The following is an 18,778-nucleotide window of genomic DNA, read 5'->3' on the forward strand; positions in this document are numbered from 1 at the left end:
CAGGCTAGTCCCTATTGGTCCTGGCACCTTGCTGCACCCCAAAAGCAGCCAGCAGGTCTGACTCCTAGGTGGGGGGGGCGGGCATGGGGCTCTGTGTGCTGTCCCCACTCCAAGCACTGGTTCTGCACTCCCATTGACTGGGATCCTGCCTTAGCCCCACTGCACCGCTGATTGGGAGCTGCCTGAAGTAAGCCCATGCTCATGCCCCAAACCCCTGCCCCAGCCCTGAGTCCTCCCCCCAAACCCCTCATCCCCAGGTCTACCCCAGAGCCTGCACCCCCAGATGGAGCCCTCACCCCCCCGCACTCCAATCCCCTGTCCCAGCCCAGAACTCCCTCCTGCAGCCCGAACCCCTCATTTCTGGCCCCACCTCAGAGCATGCATCCCCAGTTAGAGCCCTGACCCCCTCCCGTACCCCAACCCTCTACCCCAGCCCAGTGAAAGTGAGTGAGGGTGGGGGAGAGTGAGCCACCAAGGGAGGAGCAATGTTATAAGCAGGGGGCGGGGCCTCGGAGAAGGAGCAGGGATAGCGTGTTGCTTTTGTGCAATTAGAAAGTTGGCAACCCTACTTGAAATACTGGGACACTAGCCAATATTGTGGAATCCATCACTGGAGATTTTTAAGAGCAGGTTAGATAAACACCTGTCAGGAACGGTCTAGATAATACTTAGTCCTGCCATGAGAGCAGGGGGCTGGACTAGATGACCTCTCAAAGTGCCTTCCAGTCCTATGATTCTATGATTCTAATATCTTGCTGTTAAGTGTTCAAGCTTGTAATTTACTAATAAGGTTGGTAGGGAGCCTGCTAATACACCTAGAGAACTGAGCACTTCCCCCCTGACCCCAACCCATGTGCAAACACTTTTTTTTTGTAATCAAGAAAAACACCTAACAACCTAGGAAATTAAGTGCACAAATACATTAATCCAACACGAAGGGTTAAGCACTAAAAGGTCAGGAAAGGCAAAAGTTATGACTGGGTGCACAAACCACTTCCTTTTGTGCATAGGCTTTATGATACAACCTTTAAATACATGAACACTGGTTATATGAATGAATTGGGGAATATGTAAGGTTGTAGCAAATGGTGTATTATTCACAGTTATCAGAGAAACCGTATATAGTCACATAATCAGAGACTACCGTCATCATGTAAAGGCATAAGGACAGTCACAGAGGAGCTGCCGGAACAGCCCTTGCTTCTGCAATTCCTCACTTTTGCATGCTGAATTGTGCAACTTTAGGCCTGGTCCGCACACAGTGTTTGTACTGATTTAGCTATTTCGGTTAGGAGGGCTGCTTTTATACTGCCATAGTGAAAACAGTACAACACCTGCTGTGAATGCAGTGACACCAGTGTAAAGGTGTTTAGATCAGGATAACTTTATTTCCCAAAATACAGGTATAACCATCCCCACACTAAGAGGTTCTGCTTTAACTATAGCGGTTTCTATAGTTAAAGCAGTAATACAGCTGTGTGTTGACCAGCTTGTAGTATTTGCACTGTCACAGGTTTTGCATTCAATAGCCCATGGTCTGTTGTCAGTACGGCTTGCAGGGGTATAAGCACCCAGTCTGTGTTGCTGCCAACCAACTGTCACTGGCAGAAGCGTTACACACGAGCAGAATTTGGCTGATCATTTGCACAGTCGCTAAGGCTTGCCTTCACTTCAGCGTTAGATCCAGGTGTAGCTCAAGTGTTACCTCTAACCTGACTCCGGTGCGCACACAAAAGTTCGGTGGTGCTTTAAACTCAAGCTATCTGGCCTGTGAGGGGGTACGAGCTGGAATTCAAGTGGGGCTGTTCCAGCTAACAATGCAGTGGGGATGCAGTTCCTCTGTGCTGCTAATGCAAACACTCCGCTGCTAATCGGATCAGTCTGTGCAGCTCGGAGTGTTGTTTTGCAGTGTGAGCGCTTTCACTGGAGCTGGCTAGCTCAGGGGGAATTAACTCAAGTGGAGATAACTTGAGCTAATGCTGCAGTGAAGACAAGCCCTTAGTTACACTGGAGCATATTGATATCCAGCTGGATGCAAGGCCATATACAAACACAGTATCGATATCCCCACTTGGTGCGCTCAGGTTTTTGCCAGCCATTGCTGGGCAGCCCATTCATCGCTTCTTGTCTGCTAAAGGAGCTGCGTAGACTTGAAAATGCCCACATGCATATCTAAGCAGGACAGTTTAGCTGTTCTTTTAAGCGACGGTCAAAAGCATCTAGAGTTTGCGAACTGTGCCTCTTTTTGGTACATTATAAATCTAAATAAAACAAATTCAAAGCTGAGCTTGACATTCATCTCCAAACAATGGTTCAGGAATAATGAAATGAGACACATGTTTTTAACATCAAGGGCAATTAATCATTGGAAGGGTTACCAAGGGATGGAGTAAATTCTCTACATCTTGGGAGTCTTTCAATCAGGATTTGATGTCTTTCTAAAAGAGATGCTCTCATTCAACCACAAATTGTTGGGCACCATGCAGGAATTCCTGGGTGAAATTCTCTCTCTGTGTTATGCAGGACTAGCTGATCAAAGTGGTTTCCTCTGGCCTTAAGATCTATGACAGCTAGGAAACCATTTCTACCACAATGTACCGGGGAAAGACGAGACGACCCGTTAGAGTAGAACTTTCTTGCAATTCTAATTATTCTGTGACATCACAGCCCTAATGACCAAGGCAGCTAGATGAACCCTGATGCTCTTTTAGGTTCTAATCCTGCAAACTTTTGTGCATGTGCTGAACTTTACTCATGTGCATAAATGAAGTATTTGCATATGTGTTTGCAGGACTGAGGCTTTAGACTCAATTGTAGTTGTTATCAGCATTGCTCTGTACCTTTGGATCTGATTTTTCTGGGTCAAAGTCCCATTAGGTGCCATAACAGTGCTTGGGCTGATACATGGTGACACTGATCAGCCATGTGCTGCTCACAGCAATGTGGCATTATCCTGATTCTTGATCCTATAGAAAAAAATGAGTATTTTTCTCAAAAACATAGAATTAGTGGTGGGAACTATCTGTTAAGACCAATCAGGGAAGCACAGAGTCACAGACAGAGGACATATAACATGCTAAACTGATTTAAAATTTTGTATTAAAGCTAATGCTACAATTATATAACACATAGGTTAAGGAAAGCATGTCTGTACATCTGGATATAATGCTTAAATTATCCAAAAGTACAAAGTTTGGCTTAAAAGTCATAGAATACTTATTGTACATAATCTGCAATATTCCAAATTAAGGTTAATAAATTTAACAATACAATTTAGATATTAGCACACAAATATCCGGGTACATCACTCATGAAAAGTTATACAGAGAGTTGGTTGTGGAAAGCAAATATAGCAATGAGTGAAGATTGTCTCTCGGTAATTGAGAATTTAGGATAGGTTGTCTGTTAGAAAATACAATCCATCAGGGAAGTATTCCAGTTAATTTCCTGATTGCGCTTCTCATCGGCTCTCCAGCTCATCTCTGATGGTATCACCGATGTCCGATGATGTATTCTAGGTAGATGTCCCTTGACTACCTGATGGCATCCGACACATGAGTTGCCGCATCAGCTGAGTGTAACGCTGACCAATTCTGCATTCCCGCAACACTCGCTTGTTGCTGGGGTCTATTTGCTCAGGGCTCCAAAGATCAGAGCGTGAGTTTGAACCTGGTAACGCCTAGCTCTCAAAGTGTCAGCCAGAGGAGTGTATTTCTCCACCTTTTGACCTTGAGCTTTGCGGAAAGCCAGGGTCCTGTTCTCAAAGGGCACTGTGATATCCACCGTGATGATCTTCTTTTGGTTCTCATTGGTGATGACAATGTCCGGTCGCAGTTGGCTGTCTGTTCCAGGGATGGGGGAGTTCACGGCCACCTAAACTGAATCTTAGCCTAAAAGATCAACTATACATAAAATGGTTTCTACAGTCAACTCTATGAACTCTTGCAAATAGACTATATGAGATTCTCAGGTGAAATCTTGGTTCATCCAGAGCTGTCTTTGTATGTAGCAAGGATGTCCCGGTCTCAATTATTCCTGTATGACAGCTGAACATAAGCTAAATAAATAGTGTGTGTAGCACAAATCATTTCCTTATGCAGAGTTTATGATCTACCTGTTCAAGACATATGGATTCTCTTAGTAAGAAATATGTTATTGTTCAGAGTACTTGACCAAACATAGACAAGAACCCTGCCCCTAAGTACTTATCATCTAGCGATGCCTGAGGTAACAGCTAAGGTATAAGGACTTCTGATAGCGGTGGCCAACTAAGTCCCATTTGCATTTGCACCAGGCACATTCATAGCTCACTGGGAGATGTGATTATACACTTTTATTTATCTATGGAGATTTTTATGCCATGCACCTTGCTGTAGTATCTGAGCACTTTACATGGAGATTGTGGAATAATTTCCTCTCTACTTTCTCTGGGCTAATCATAACAATTTGCAAGTCAATAATTATTTCTCTATGTCTCTCTCTGGTCCCTGTGCATGCATACATACACAAAGAGGCAACGTCCTGGAAGACTTGGGAGTGCATTTTCCCAAATATCCAGTGTGCAGCTCACTTTGTAGCACTGAAGCATCCATTCTGTACTCACCTTCTCCCCCAAATACAGTCATGTAAAAACAATCTTATTTAAACTGATGCAAGAAAAAGAAGATAGAATAGAGAGGAAGGACTGTCTTGTGGTTAAGGCTCTAGGAAAGCCGGGTTTTAGCCCTGCCGCTGCCACTAGCTTGTTGTCAGACTTTGGGCAAGTCACATAACCGCTCTGTGCACTCCGTTTCCCCATCTGTACAATGTGGATTTTAATTGCTTACCTACCTCCCGGGGGAATGTGTAGCTTTATTCACTATTGTCTGCAACGAGTCCAGAGACCTATGGACGGATCGAAGTGCAAAGGTTCCTTGTGCAGATTTTCGACTTGCAACTGGAGTCCGGTTTCCACAGGAACCTCCCGGCCCCATGTGCGCCGGCGTGGGGCGTGTTTTCAGGGAGCACACACAGGCAGAGGCTGGCTTGCTGCCTGGACAGCCGGTTGATACTGGCTGGTAAATAAAGCAACGCTCCCGGGGCAGGCTGGGGGGGGGGCGGCCTGGTTTTGCTCTATTCCGGCTTGTGCATTAGGTGGCCGATGCCTTGCTAAAGAGTAAGTCAAGCCCCCGGGCCAGGGCGGCTCTCTGGGGCTGCTTGGACCCTGCTCGGAGGTGAGAGGGCATTGCTTTCTGCTGCTGGGGCATCCTTGCAGCCCGCTGCCCGGGGCTGGGCTCGCCCTCCGCGGGACGGGCTGGATCAGCGGCCAGTGTCCAAGGCGCTGAAGCCGGTGACTGACCAGCGGGGCATTTGCCTGGGCTCCTGCACCCCACAGCCCGCCTCCTGCTGGGCCCTGGGGCCAGCGGCTCTCAGTGCTTGAGTGCCCGCAGGGCGCCCTGTTGCCGGGGGGTGGGGGGGTGACTGGCTCGGATTTGCAGGCCGGTGTGTTTTCCGCGGCGGGGGCCCGGCAGGCGCTTTGGATGGTCCGGGGCTCCTGCTTCTGGCTCGGACCGGCTGCAAAACGCTGCCCCGCGGGGGCAAATAAACATGGCACGGGCGAGCGCGCCCCCTGCTGGCGTAACCGCGCTGGGCTGCTCGGTGACTGTTCGGTTCTCCGGCCGGGCTCCTGCTTGGGGCCCTCCAGCATGTTGTATTCTCCAGCTCTTTGAAGTGGTTTTTTTTGTTTTTCTTTTCAAAATCAAATTGCAGGAGCTTTTGAAATAAAACCTAATGTTGAATTAAAAAATCGAGTGCCAGCATTTCCCCCCCCCCACCCCCCCGACTGAACCAATCTGGTGAATTTAAGACAGTTTTGGAAGTGTTCTGGTCGACCCAAATCTGTATTTTTTGGGGGGGAGGGGGAGTTTAACTGAAAAATCTCACCCCGCTCTGCTTGAGAGCTTTCCGGGTGGTGCGGGGACACCTCCTCCTTCCAATGCCGCATGCCCGAATCGGAAAGCCATCGGTTTTCCTGTGCTGTATGATGATTTATTATTTGTATTGCAGTGGTGTACCTAGGGGCCCCAGTCAGGGACCCATTGTGTTAGGCACTGTACAGACGTGGAACAAAAAGATGGTCCCTGCACCAAATTGCTTACAGTCTAATACCGTGTGCAATGTTGTCCGCCCCAACACTGAAAGATTATGATCCAGGCCTCTTGAAAAATCATGAGCTTTTAAAAAATAATGAGTTTAGGCTCTTTTTACCTGCTGTGTTTTAAAGTTTTATTGTTCACATTTTCCAGCTTTACTCCACAAACATGATGGCTAAAAACTTTGAGTTTGCAATGAAAGCTGAGATTCCGAGGCATTTGTAGATTCTAGGGGTGTAAAATATCATTTAAAAAGTTAACCGTTTAAATGATTAAAATTATATTGTTTAAATGGTTAACCAGTTAAAGGGAGAGAGGCTGGGGTTGCTCCGGCCCGCACGGCTGGGGTTGCTATGGCTGGGGCTGGAGTTGAGTTCAGCCAGCGTGGCTGGGGCTGCTCTGGCTGGTGCACCTGGGGCTGGGGCTGGCGTTGGCCGGTTGGCGTGGAGCTGCTGGGGTCAGCAGGCCTAATGCTTACCAGCTAATATTTTACATCCCTAATACATTCCAGGGCCAGAAGGGACCATTGTGATGATCTAGTCTGACCTCCTGCATAGCACAGGCCAGAGAACTTGCCCAAAATAATTCCTACAGCAGATCTTTTAGAAAAGCTATTGAATTCTCTTCCTATTGCATTCAGTGGGAATCTGGCCATTGACTTCAGACAGTGGGCCTAGGCCTTGTGCTAGCATCATTTTTAGAAAGAGCTGTGTTTCATTGTCCGGGAGTGCTAATGTGGTCCCCTGGGATGCTGTAAGCAGGGTCTCTCTGATCCAGTTGGTTTCCACTGGCTTGTGAACTTTACTTACTAGGCAGTCCCCTCGCTGGGTCTCTGGTGTGGTGTCATCTTCTGTTTTGGCTGTGCTAAAGTTATATAGGCCTAAATTCTCAGGATAAAGTTAGGGGCCTAATTCTCAAAATGCTGACCCCCCCCCCCCACAGCTCCCTCTGGCTTCAGTAGGAGCTGGAGTGGTGTTCTGTGGGCAGGAGCAATACCAAGAGAAGTGTTTCCATAGAGAAATAAGTTTTCTCCTTCCCCAAATAAATCTCCCAGTCACCATGGAATGTGCACAGTCCCTCTAATCTCCTCAGAGAGTCCTGGCCTGAGAATACCCCATTGCACTTCCAGATAACTAGTTGCCTGGGTGAATCAGTCTTGAAGCCAATCTTGTTCCCAGTTTCCATGACACCGATCAGTAAAGGGCACAACAGCAGCATCCACAAAACACCTGTCTATCTGTCTCCCTGTCATGTGATACCCCAGACTTCTCCCCTAGGGCACCCTGGTGTAACTGTCACGTCTCTTGCAGCGACGCCGGAAACATGAGGTACGTCAGCACTCGAGGAGAAGCCAGGAGCGTGGACTTTGAAGGAGCCCTCTTTTCTGGCTATGCACCGGATGGTGGCCTTTTCATGCCCCAGGAAATCCCTCCCCTGGACTATAACACCCTGCGAACATGGAGTGCCTTCTCCTATCCAGAGCTGGTGAAAGAGCTGAGTTCACTCTTCATCTCGCCTGAACTAATCCCACGGAAAGAGCTGAATGGTAAACACAAGCCAGACAGCAATCCAAGCAGTGTGCTGTAGGGTTCGCTGTATTTGTATCAAAGCTTTTAGATGACTATTATTTTATCCTGTATTAACCCATCAGCCTAATAACCCTGATTCTCACTGGACCTGTGAAGGCCCTTAGTGGCCAGAATCTCCATGGTTATTTTAATATTAGGCTGTCCTTTCTCTCCTCCAATTATTTCATCCATTGGATGTGTCTTGTTGTTAAACTAGATTGTTGGAAATCTGCTAGTCTTCAGAAGAGGAGCAGAAGATTCTCTTTAAGTGAACACAGGGCCAAATTCTGTCTATGTCTATAAATGTCATTCTCTTAGAGGGCTAATGCAGTTTCCAAGGTTGCTGTAGGAAGGCAGATCTCTGCTGCAAGTGGGTGCAAATACCGTGTGTATAATGTTTCAGAATCAGTGCTATTTTATGCTGGCTGCAGCAACCCCTGCCCACATGGCTGTTCCATGTAGAACATGGAAGCGTATCAGATGAGACCATTGGTGTATCCCAGGGTGTGCATGGAAAAGATAAGATGGCTCTGTCACCTTTGTGGCTCCTATCATAGAAGACCTGTGGAGCCCTGTGTGTTTTTTGATTGGTGTAGACAGGATTAAGGAGGAAATTTCCTCTCTTGCAGTGTGTGTGGGTTTTCTCTGCCTTTGGGTAGCACCCTATCAGAATTTGGCGCAGACTGTTTTAAGTAACACATATTTGAAAACAGATGTAAAAGCAAATGTAGCAAATTGATTCCTTCTTCTACCAGAAGTTCCTGGTTCTATATTTTCCCTTGGCAAAATGGATCACAAAACAAGCATGTAACATGAAGCCAGGTGTAGGTTTTGGTAAAGAAAACTTGTAACAAATCGGTGGCCTCTTGGTGCTTCAGAGCTGTCACTGTGGTGCACTCCATGGATTCGCAAATTTCTCTCCGACAGTGGGAAAAGAGTTTGGATTCTCCTGCTGTAAAAGCAGCATCTCCTTAGCTGTCAGCTGTAAATGGCCTCTGACAGACAGTTGTGCAGTTCTGTTTATACAGTTAGATTTTAATATAGCACCTATCCAAAGTCTCACTGCGTCCATTAGAGGGCAGTGGGGACCATCTACCCGAGCTGGTTCACTGCAACATTGGTTGATTCTTCTTTTAATTGTTCAAATAGTTCTGATTGGGTCAGATCCTCAATTGGTATAAATCAGCACAGCTCTGTTAAGGTCAGTGGAGCTGTCCAATTTACACTGAGGAGCAGTTTCTTAATTTGTAAAAGAATAATGTGTTGGGCTTCTGTCTATCACTTCCTCGGCTCTGCAGTACTGGAGAGTCTTCGGTTTTTCAGTAAAGATTCTCATGAGCCTGGCAAACCATGATCATGCAGGTGATGTGTTGGAGGTTTGTTCCTGGTACCTGTTCTAACAGTCCCCTTCAACTGCTTCCCTCCAGATCTGATTGACAGCGCCTTCCGGAGGTTCCGGCACAATAATGTTGTGCATCTGGCCAGGCTGAAGGATGGGTTGAATGTTTTGGAGCTCTGGCATGGTGTAACTTATGCTTTTAAGGACTTGTCCTTGTCCTGCACAGGGCAGTTTTTACAGTACTTCCTGAAGAAAAGGAAGAAGCACATCACTATTCTAGTCGGTAGGTTACAGTTAAACAGATGGATGCAAGAAATGTACTTGGAATTTATGCCAGTGCAGAGGCTATATATATAATACCATTCTATTCATGCTTATGAGTGGAACTGGATTGATAACCCTGGAGGCTTATATCCTAGATATATCCGGAATAGGGCAGCCAGTATGCCTCACTTGACCTAGAGGGCATCTTTACTGGTTCAGCCTCCCATTCATTCCTTGGTGCCTCAGCTGGTAGTGGTTTGTGATGCGGACACTTGCCTGTTGGGAGGTGTTCATTTCCCAGTATTAAATGCCACACACACAGCACTAACCAAAAATATCCTAGACTGAGAACTGCACCCTTCTTCTGTGTGAAAACACAAATGTGGCTGATCTTTCAGTCTTTAAATAACTCTTAATTAGTAGATATAAGTATTTTCTCCTTTATTATTTTCTTGTGAAACAGGAACTTCGGGAGACACCGGTAGCTCGGCAATTGAAAGTGTGCGAGGGGAAAACAACATGGATATCTTTGTTCTGTTACCCAAAGGTCTCTGTAGCCAGATACAAGAACTGCAGATGACGACAGTGATCGAAGAGAATGTCCATGTCTTTATTGGTTTGCATTTTTTGGATGATCTACTTTATACTATTGCTGGGTTGATATTAATGTCAATCCCAATGTGAACTGGCCATTAATTCTAGAAAGTCTCAGGGAGAATTGTGTTACACGCTGCTCCCACTGTGGGTGTACCATGTTGGGCCATCAATCACCATGACTTGTATGTAGTATTGTTGTAGCCATGTGGGTCCCAGGATATTAAAGAGACAAGATGAGTGAGGTAATACCTTTTATTGGACCAACTTCAGTTGATGGGAGAGAAAAGCTTTCGTGTTTACACAGAGCTTTTCTTCAGGTCTGAGTAGGTTTCCCAGACCTGAAGGAGAGCTCTGCATATGCTTGAAAGCTTGTCTCTCTCACCAACAGAAGTTGGTCCAATAAAAGGTATTATCTCACCCTCCACCCCGTCTCTCTGATCAGCATGACTGTTACTTCAGTGTTTGACTTTTTAGCACCCCAGGTCTCTGACTAATCGGAGGCTAGTTGGAGTTGCTTCACTCTCTTGACTTGTTCACCAGCTGACTCAGAGCTGCCCACGTTTCCTTCTCTTCTAGTTATAGTTTTAAAGCCACTCCCCTGCAGCTGAATGGTTATTTAGTTGTGCTACACAGACTGTTGTTTTGCAAAAGAATGAGAATTTATCCTCTTTGCTCAGTTTTTCTCTCCCTTGTAAGTGGTTTGAATTGTTCTGATGAGTTTCTTCTTAGAAGAATCTCTCATGACAAGGGCCCTACCAAATTCACGGTTATGAATAACATGTCATGGACTGTGAAATGAGCCCTCCCCACTGAAATCTAGCTATTGGAGGGGATGGGGGAAGGGAAGGGCTGAGGGTTTTCCCCAGGCTCCAGCTGCTAGTCCCGACCAGGTTGGGGAGAAACAGGATTTACTCTCCACCCTGAACAGCTGCTCTTGGTGGGAGATCAGACCCACGTCCACCTCCAGGAACCTCCCGTGGCTGCAGGAAGCTCTGGGGCTGCTGCCTTCAGAGTCCAGCTCTGAAGGCAGCACAGAAGTGAGGGTGGCAATTCCATGACCCTCCTACAACAGCTTTGTGACCCTCCCACAAACCCCTTTTGGGTCAGGATCCCCAGGGTTACAACACTGTGAAATTACAGATATAAACATCTGAAAACATGAAACTGACCAATTTTCATATCTGTGAAATTGACCAGAATGGACCCGGAATTTTGTAGGGCCCTACCATGACTCACTCTGGACCAGGCAGCGCTCTGAGTTGATGAACAGAACTGGGAACCATAAGACATTGGTTCAAGACTGACTGTGCTGCTGGTTCATTTTATGACTTTGGAATAACCTATAGATGGGCCCAAACCAAAATCCCAGATCCAAACATCCTTAAAAGTTGGGAATTCTGAGTAATTCAGAATTGGAACCCACATCTGGATCCAAATATTGCTGTTGGACGCTCTGTATTGTGATGACGGAACCAAAACCCTAGCTCCACAACTCCAGTTCGATGGCTAGAATAACCCGTCAGTCTTGAATCCTATTTGGTAGGCAAAAACAACTATTTTATGCCTAATTCACTAATCTCAGCAACACTTCAGATAATACTCCTGCTTGTTCCTTCCTCTTTTCCACAGCTGATGGAAATAGCGATGAAATTGACGAGCCGATCAAAGAATTGTTCGCTGATGCAGATTTTGCCAGACAGCACAATCTGATGAGTTTGAACTCAATCAACTGGTCTAGGATTATGGTGCAGATCGCTCACTACTTCTATGCTTACTTTCAATGCACCCCATCCATGGACATGACTCCACTGCCGGCTGTGGAAATTGTTGTGCCAACAGGGGCTGGAGGAAATATCACAGGTTAGGTTGCGGGGAAAAGATATTCTTTGGGTCTTAAAACAAAAACGTGGCTTGTGATAAAGAGGGAGGTTGTATTTTTTTTCTGAACCACTTAAATCATGATCAGTAATATTTAAGTACCAACAGCATTGTTGGTGCCATACAAAACACAGAACAGTGTTATGGTGCCATATGTAGATAATACGGGGATAAGCATGTTAGAAATACACATGAACAGAATGAGTTGGATACTGAAGAGAGAAAATACTGAGGATCTGATTATTTAAATTAGACACGAATACATAGAATCATAGACTCATAGGACTGGAAGGGACATCAAGAGGTCATCTAGTGCAATCCCCTGCACTCATGGCAGGACAAAGTATTATCTAGAGCACCTCTGACAGGTGTTTGTCTAACCTGCTCTTAAAAATCTCCAATGATGGAGATTTCACAACCTCCCTAGGTAATTTATTCCAGTTCTTAACCACCCTGACAGTTAGGAAGCTTTTCCTAATGGCCAACCTGAACCTCCCTTGCTGCAATTTAAGCCCATTGTTTCTTGTCCTATCCTCAGAGGTTAAGAAGAACAATTTTTTTTCCTCCTGCTTGTAACAACCTTTTACATATGTGAAAACTGTTATCATGTCCCCTCTCAGTCTTCTCTTTTCCAAACTAAACAAACCCATTTTTTTCAATCTTCCCTCATTGGTCACGTTTTCTAGACCTTTAATCATTTTTGTTGCTCTTCTCTGGACTTTCTCCAATTTGTCCACATCTATCCTGAAATGTGGTGCCCAGAACTGGACACAATACTCCAGTTCAGGCCTAATCAGCATGGAGTAGAGTGGAAGAATTTACTTCTTGTGTCTTACTTACAACACTCCTAATACATCCCAGAATGTTGTTCGCTTTTTTGCCACGGCGTTATGCTGTTGACTCGTATTTATCTTATGATCCACTATGATCCCCAGATCCCTTTCTGCAGTACTCCTTCCTAGGCCGTCATTTCTCATTTTGTCTGTATGCAACTGATTGTTCCTTACTAAGTGGAGTACTTTGCATTTGTCCTTATTGAATTTCATCCTATTTACTTCAGACCAGTAGTGGTACAACTAATCTGGCCTGTGTGTACCCATGGCTCATTATGCATCCATTTGCACATGAACTCTCTTCTATTTGGGAGGGGAGGGGAGGGCAAACATGGTAACAGCTCTCTCCTAACTTTACAATTCTGGCCTTTTTAACTTTAGGGAAATCCATATCTACTGGAAAAGCAATACAAGGGGTGATGTAAAAAGTTGCATTCATGATATTTCAGGAGCATCTGCCTGAAGCTGCATTAGCATGTTGCCAAGAATTCAAAAGTCACATCCTATTTGAATGAAAAGCATCTTCCAGAGGCCCCTCTCCTCACAACATCTCTTAATATGATGGTGGGGGCCGCAGAGACTCCAGGACCAACCATGTGGTGGTCTCTCTTGCTGTGAGGCTGCTCAAATGGAGCATTGCATACAGGGAGCTGTAGTTTCTTTGGGCTATACCTGTATTATGAAACATAATTTTTGGCCCCTCCTGATAAATTTGCACAAATGGAGGAGCAATGATTTCATTGGTAAATCTGACTAAACAGATAAATCTGATAAATCTGTTTTATGAGCGTTTTATCGCAGGGCTGAAGCCCAGGTGTAATTGCTTTCTTTCCCAGCTGGATATATCGCCCAGAAAATGGGACTTCCAATCCGACTCGTCGCTGTGGTGAATAATAATGACATTATCCACAGGGCAATTCAGCATGGAGATTTCTCGTTCTCGGGGAGCGTTAAGCCAACTTTAGCTTCTGCAATGGATATTCAGGTACGTGTCTGCTTAAGGAGAGATCGTATATACTATATTGAATGATGCATCTACTAAAATTATTTTGCTATCCAGATTCTGTTCTACTTCGGTTCTTACACCACACTCCTCACTGCAGAGTCTGAGTGCTGTCCAGTAGTGCATGAAGTGATGTGACTAACATGTCATGTGTGGTTCATTCTCCCTCTGATTGTCTCCCCAGTGGGAGAATTGTGTGTGCAGTGTGGTGTTTTGGTAGGGATTTTTTTGTTTTGTTTATGTGTTGTTGCTCTGTTTTTATAGTACCAACAGCAGGATGGAGAAGTGTCCCTGGCATTTGGAGAAGGTGGGGAGGTTTGTGAGGGTCGGTAGTTCCAGATAGGTCATGCCACAGTCTCAGTCTGCCTTTGAGACAGCTCTGTCTCCTGTATAGACGAGCTTTTCCCCTGTGGTAGAAAGTCCCATTGTACCTGAGAAGTGGAGTTGTCGACCATGTTCTTCATCCAGGAGTGCAATTAAAAAAATTGGGTCTCTGCCAAGATGTCAGTAATTCTGCTAATCTGCTTCCTGACCTCTAGCCAGGTCACTATATTATCCCCCTGTTCTGGGGTAACAACATCCCCTGGACAAGCTGTTCGTATGTCGCCTCAGGCAGTCTTCTCTTCCAGTTGCAGGACATGTGCTGCTTTGCCAGTGGCTAATTGGGGAGCCCCGGCTCACCTACTCTTTAGCTCCAGCCCAGGGACCCTGTGACTAGCAACCTAGATCTGTTCAATCTAGGGCTCTGTGTTGTTTCCCAGGGCTTCTACTCTACCTCTCTATTTCGTTGCCTATCTCTGGTTTACCTCCGGAAGTTCCTGTGTTCTCTATAGCTAATTTACCTTTCTTGGGCTCTTGCTGGAAACCCCAGTCTAGGGCAGGAACCCAGGCTTACTCTCCACCTATATCTGCTCCTTTCTTTTTCCAGCCCTATTTATTTTGACACAAATATACAAGATATATATATCCTTATCCTGCAAGGAGCTGAGCATCTCCAATTCTCGTTGAGCACACAAGAGGTGCTAAGCTGTGCAGTACAGTAGTATCTACTGCACTAAGTATCCAACTAGAGCTCACTGATGCTCCAGATTTTGAATTTGATCCTTTGTGGATAGAGGTCCATGTGTGTAGTGTGTGTTTTTATAGGAACCTTACAATATGGAGAGAATCTTGTGGCTGCTTTCAAACTGTGATGGCAGCTTGATTAAAACTCTGATGGAACAGTTTTACACGTCGAAAAACCTTACACTCCCAGAAGAAGTGCACAGAAAGGTCAGTCCCTTCATGTGTGTTTAGTAAATACTTTTCCATAACAATTTTTTTAAATCAGCTGTTTTCACAATAAATATTAATTTTGCAAGTGTATTGAAGGGATTATGCCATGTCTCAAACCTAAAATGTAGGTATCTTAGGTCGGTTGGTGGAAGACAGTTGTTTACAAAACCTGTGTGCATAGGTATCGTATCAAATAATCCTTTCTTTTAAAATTACAATTACAGTATTTGGTTGGGATTTAAACATTCCCCTGCAGTCCTAGAAACCCTAGTCCAGTAGTATGTGCATTATTTGTACATAGGACCAGAATGCTCCCTGACAATGTAATTTCATTGTCCAACACTCTGAGCCAGAAAAGCTTTTAATCAAGTGCGTAACTTTAAATATGTGAGTGGTGGTATGGTTTTCTGTGGAACTGCATGCATGCTTAACCTTTTAAGCAAGAGCTTTGGTGAATCAGGTACCAGGCTGGAGAAATACAAAAGGAGAAAAATCAAAGGTAAAGAGTAAACTAATGGTATCAATGTTTATCTCCATGGGAGAGAAAGAATAGCAAAGTCCTTGTTAAATCATAAAAGTTATGTATTAATGCACCCATCACATACATCAGGGGGTTCTTTAGACGGTATGGGATCGATATCCTCAAATACTGGCGTCAGTTGCATTGTGTCCGCCAACAAATGGCAGTTATTAACTGATATAGCTGGACTGACTCTGGTGATGGTATCAATGTGTCTGACAGAAGTACCCATCTCTCTTGCATTCAAGATACTAACAAATAAGAAGGTTTTACATACAAGTGGTAATATCACAGAATGAACTTTTAATACATTTTTAAAAATGATTTGACATTGATCTGTAAATTCTAGTGTGGTTTTTGTCTGATTTTGTTTCCATTCCCCCCCACCCCTTGGTTCTCCAGCTTTCTGAAGCACTGAGCTCATGTTCAGCATCTGATGAAGACATTGTTCAAGCAATGAGACGCTGTTGGGAAGATAATCACTACCTGTTATGTCCCCACTCAGCTGTGGCTGTTCACTACCATTATCAGCAGTTGGACTGCCATGTCAGCGAGTAAGAAGCTACTAATGGAAGGCCAGATTCCTTTCAGGAAATGGCTAACATGTGCTTTTTATGGCGGGGGGCGGGGAGAGAGAAGCATCCTTAAAGGGCCCTAATTTTTAGTAGGAGATTTTGGCATTCAGGTTTTGCTCAAGTATTTCCAGTTCTTAGAGGAGGCTGTTTGACACTGATGATGCACATGTAGTTGGCAGTAGGATAATTTTGTTTATAATTGTTCAATGAGAGGCAGTATTTAAGGAGAGGTGTAACACACATGTTTGAGGCTGGAGCTCAGCCAGCTGGCCTGGCTGGGATTATGGGCTAGAGTCTGCTGTTGCTTTCACTCAGGCTGGTATCCCACACAGTTTGTAGTGAGGATGCAGGCTAAACCACTCGAGTGCTGATAGTCCTCAAAACCTCCCGAGTCCCTCCCATCCCGCGTGCTCAGATTAACAAAGAAGTTCTCCCACCTTCACTGCGAGAGAATCATAGAGTGGTTTGGTTTACTTCAGCACAAGGAACCATGGGAGTTTTAGCAACACACATGTAAGAAGGCAGCACCCATGAGGACAACTACACTCTAACGCCAGGGCCGAGTTACTGTATTCTCACTGGTGCTGCTCACTCATGTGTATGTTGCTAAAACGCAGACTAGGCTAACCTCATTGGCTGCATGACATCTAGCTGGTCTGCCTTTGAATGGCATCCAGGAAACATCTGTACACACTCGTGCTCCATACTGTTTATTTTCTCGCCCTCGTGTCCCGCCCTGACACCAACTGGTGGGACGTATTGCCACTTGAAGAGGCAAGGAACTCCAGGACCTCCACTCTATTCCCACGGCCCTTCAGGGATAGAAGCTGGCTCCTTCATGGAGCCATGAGCATGGACATGTACCTGGTGTGGTTTATGAACTCCCCTGCCCTCTGTTCCTTCTGTGGCAAGAGGGAGATCCTGGCTCACATCAGTATGGGTGCATCAGGTTGCAGCCTTTCTTCCAGATTCTTCATAACCTCTTACTGAGGTTGTGCCTTCACTTTTTCCAGCACCTCCTGATCCAATCACACCCCATCTGTGTCCCACAGGGATGCAGGACCTTCTTGTCAACCTCAGTGGCCAGGTCAACCATCCATCACAGTTGGAGGAGGAAGCTGGACAAGAAGGTGACCTGCGACCATAGGGCCTATTTTTGGTCCCTTCTCAGATCAGACCTCCAGGCAGAGTTCCTCTGGGCAGTGTCCATTGACTCCTTAAACACCTTTGAGGAGCCATGAGGACTGTCTTGGAGTTTTCTGCTCAGTGTCTCTTTAATTGTCCCCAGAAATCACTAGTAGCCTAGGCTCAGTGGTTCTTCCCCTTTAGCTGAGGGGACGGGCCTTTTATTTGGATGGGTCTACACCCAACTGACCCCAGAACTACTAATAGAAAATGACATCCTATGTCTGTCTCTCTGTCTGTCTTTCTTTCACAGCAGACCCAGGTGCTGCTTAGCACCCGCCTCAGCTGCAAAGTTCCTGGATGCCGTGCTCAGAGCAAAACTTATTCCTGAAGTTCCACCTGAGATCCAAGCTTTAAACACGATGGAGACCAGGTCCACAACACTGAGGAGAGAAGATGACTGGGCAAAAACCCTAAGAGACACAATAGAAGCCATCGCCAAGCGCAGACACACATAGGTGGAGTTCGTCTGATCCTGAATAGTGCCATGCCTGGGCAGTTCCATATAAAAGACAAGGCTGACTTAATGATGCTTAAGCTTTCTGATGATTTCCCTCCTAAGAAAGTCCTAAAGAACTCAATAGAGGATTATAACGTCTCCACATAGCGTGTAACCTAAGCGATAGAATTCTGTTAGAGGAATATAATTCTCAATCAAATTCTGGTAGAATGGTTTAAAAAAAATTATAGAAGATCTGTCTATCAAATTCTATAGGGTTTTTAGAGTAAGTTTGATGGAATCCTGTTTAAAGTCTCTGGACTCATATTTTATCCCTGTTAACCCTTATGGAAAAGTTCTTTTAAATTTTTCTTCAAAGTGCCTTACAAACATGAATCATTAACTGACTAAGGCTTTACACAATTATTATAAGCCCATATCTTTTCTTCCCTAGTAAAAAATCTGTAGAGGAATATAACACAAATTGCTGTAATGATTTTTTTCCTGAGCAGTTATGTTGTAATTTGGATAAGTAACAAAAATGAACTGTTGTCCAAAGTACATTAAATAAAATCAGTGCTGCATTCTGGCTTCTGTATCCATTTTTGATATCTTGATAATGCTGAATTTTATCAGTTTCTTTACCTGCCCACCAGAGGGCACTGCAATCTAATTTTTTTCTGTATTTTAAAATAGATCATAAATTGAAAGAGTGAGGAGGAGTTGTCACCTGTATACTGTTCAAGCAACCTTAGAGGGTCTTTGGAGACTTGGATCTCCATTTCAGTGAACAAAAAATGCCAGATGATGCTTCAACAATACTTCCTGGGACTAATCTTCACAATTCAAGATGTGAATTTTTCCCCTGGCAATTCCATGCCTTATTTGCATGCACAGACATTCAATGCCTGCAGATGGGATACTTGCACAGTCGGTAATGCAGCTAACTGGCCATTTGCATACACAAATAGTGGAACTGCACAGGCAGTTGCGGGTAATAGGGCACACAGGCTAGACAGGCAATTTGGCTCTTGTGAATGTGGTCAACTAACTTTTAAATGCGGAATAAGTCACATCTCTGAAAATAACAGCGGATAGCCAAACAATAAAACTCTCCGCATGTGGAGAATGAAGCCATTCTGTGTCCAAAGAGGAGAAGCTGTTTCAGTTA

At 45.0% G+C, this 18,778-nt stretch overlaps 1 protein-coding gene across 5 annotated transcripts; it reads left to right on the forward strand.

Moving 5' to 3' along the window:
- The first annotated feature begins 4,945 nt into the window (after nucleotides 1-4,945).
- Nucleotides 4,946-18,191, forward strand: THNSL2 (threonine synthase like 2). Of its 5 annotated transcripts, none has more exons than XM_043512717.1 (9): nucleotides 4,946-5,043; nucleotides 7,442-7,677; nucleotides 9,127-9,321; nucleotides 9,766-9,918; nucleotides 11,529-11,759; nucleotides 13,447-13,595; nucleotides 14,760-14,885; nucleotides 15,811-15,962; nucleotides 17,422-18,191. In XM_043512717.1, the coding sequence occupies exons 2-9, from the start codon at nucleotides 7,455-7,457 to the stop codon at nucleotides 17,624-17,626; spliced, it is 1,434 nt and encodes a 477-aa protein (XP_043368652.1). In that variant the 5' UTR covers nucleotides 4,946-5,043; nucleotides 7,442-7,454; the 3' UTR covers nucleotides 17,627-18,191. The 5 variants fall into 5 exon arrangements, with proteins under 5 accessions (XP_043368652.1, XP_043368654.1, XP_038255423.2 ...); XM_043512719.1 differs by having other exon boundaries at nucleotides 4,966-5,043; nucleotides 17,425-18,191; XM_038399495.2 differs by having other exon boundaries at nucleotides 4,998-5,155.
- The last annotated feature ends 587 nt before the right edge of the window (nucleotides 18,192-18,778 follow it).

This window comes from Dermochelys coriacea, chromosome 4 (assembly GCF_009764565.3).
Source record: "Dermochelys coriacea isolate rDerCor1 chromosome 4, rDerCor1.pri.v4, whole genome shotgun sequence".
Taxonomy (NCBI): domain Eukaryota; kingdom Metazoa; phylum Chordata; order Testudines; family Dermochelyidae; genus Dermochelys; species Dermochelys coriacea.

What these genes read in the sequence shown, in the direction of transcription:
- THNSL2 (XM_043512717.1), top strand. Translation starts at nt 7,455, where the DNA reads ATGAGGTACGTCAGCACTCGAGGAGAAGCCAGGAGCGTGGACTTTGAA. An exon ending in CCCACGGAAAGAGCTGAATG is followed by an intron (nt 7,678 to 9,126) that starts GTAAACACAAGC and finishes GCTTCCCTCCAG; the next exon opens with ATCTGATTGACAGCGCCTTC. An exon ending in GGCTGGAGGAAATATCACAG is followed by an intron (nt 11,760 to 13,446) that starts GTTAGGTTGCGG and finishes TTTCTTTCCCAG; the next exon opens with CTGGATATATCGCCCAGAAA.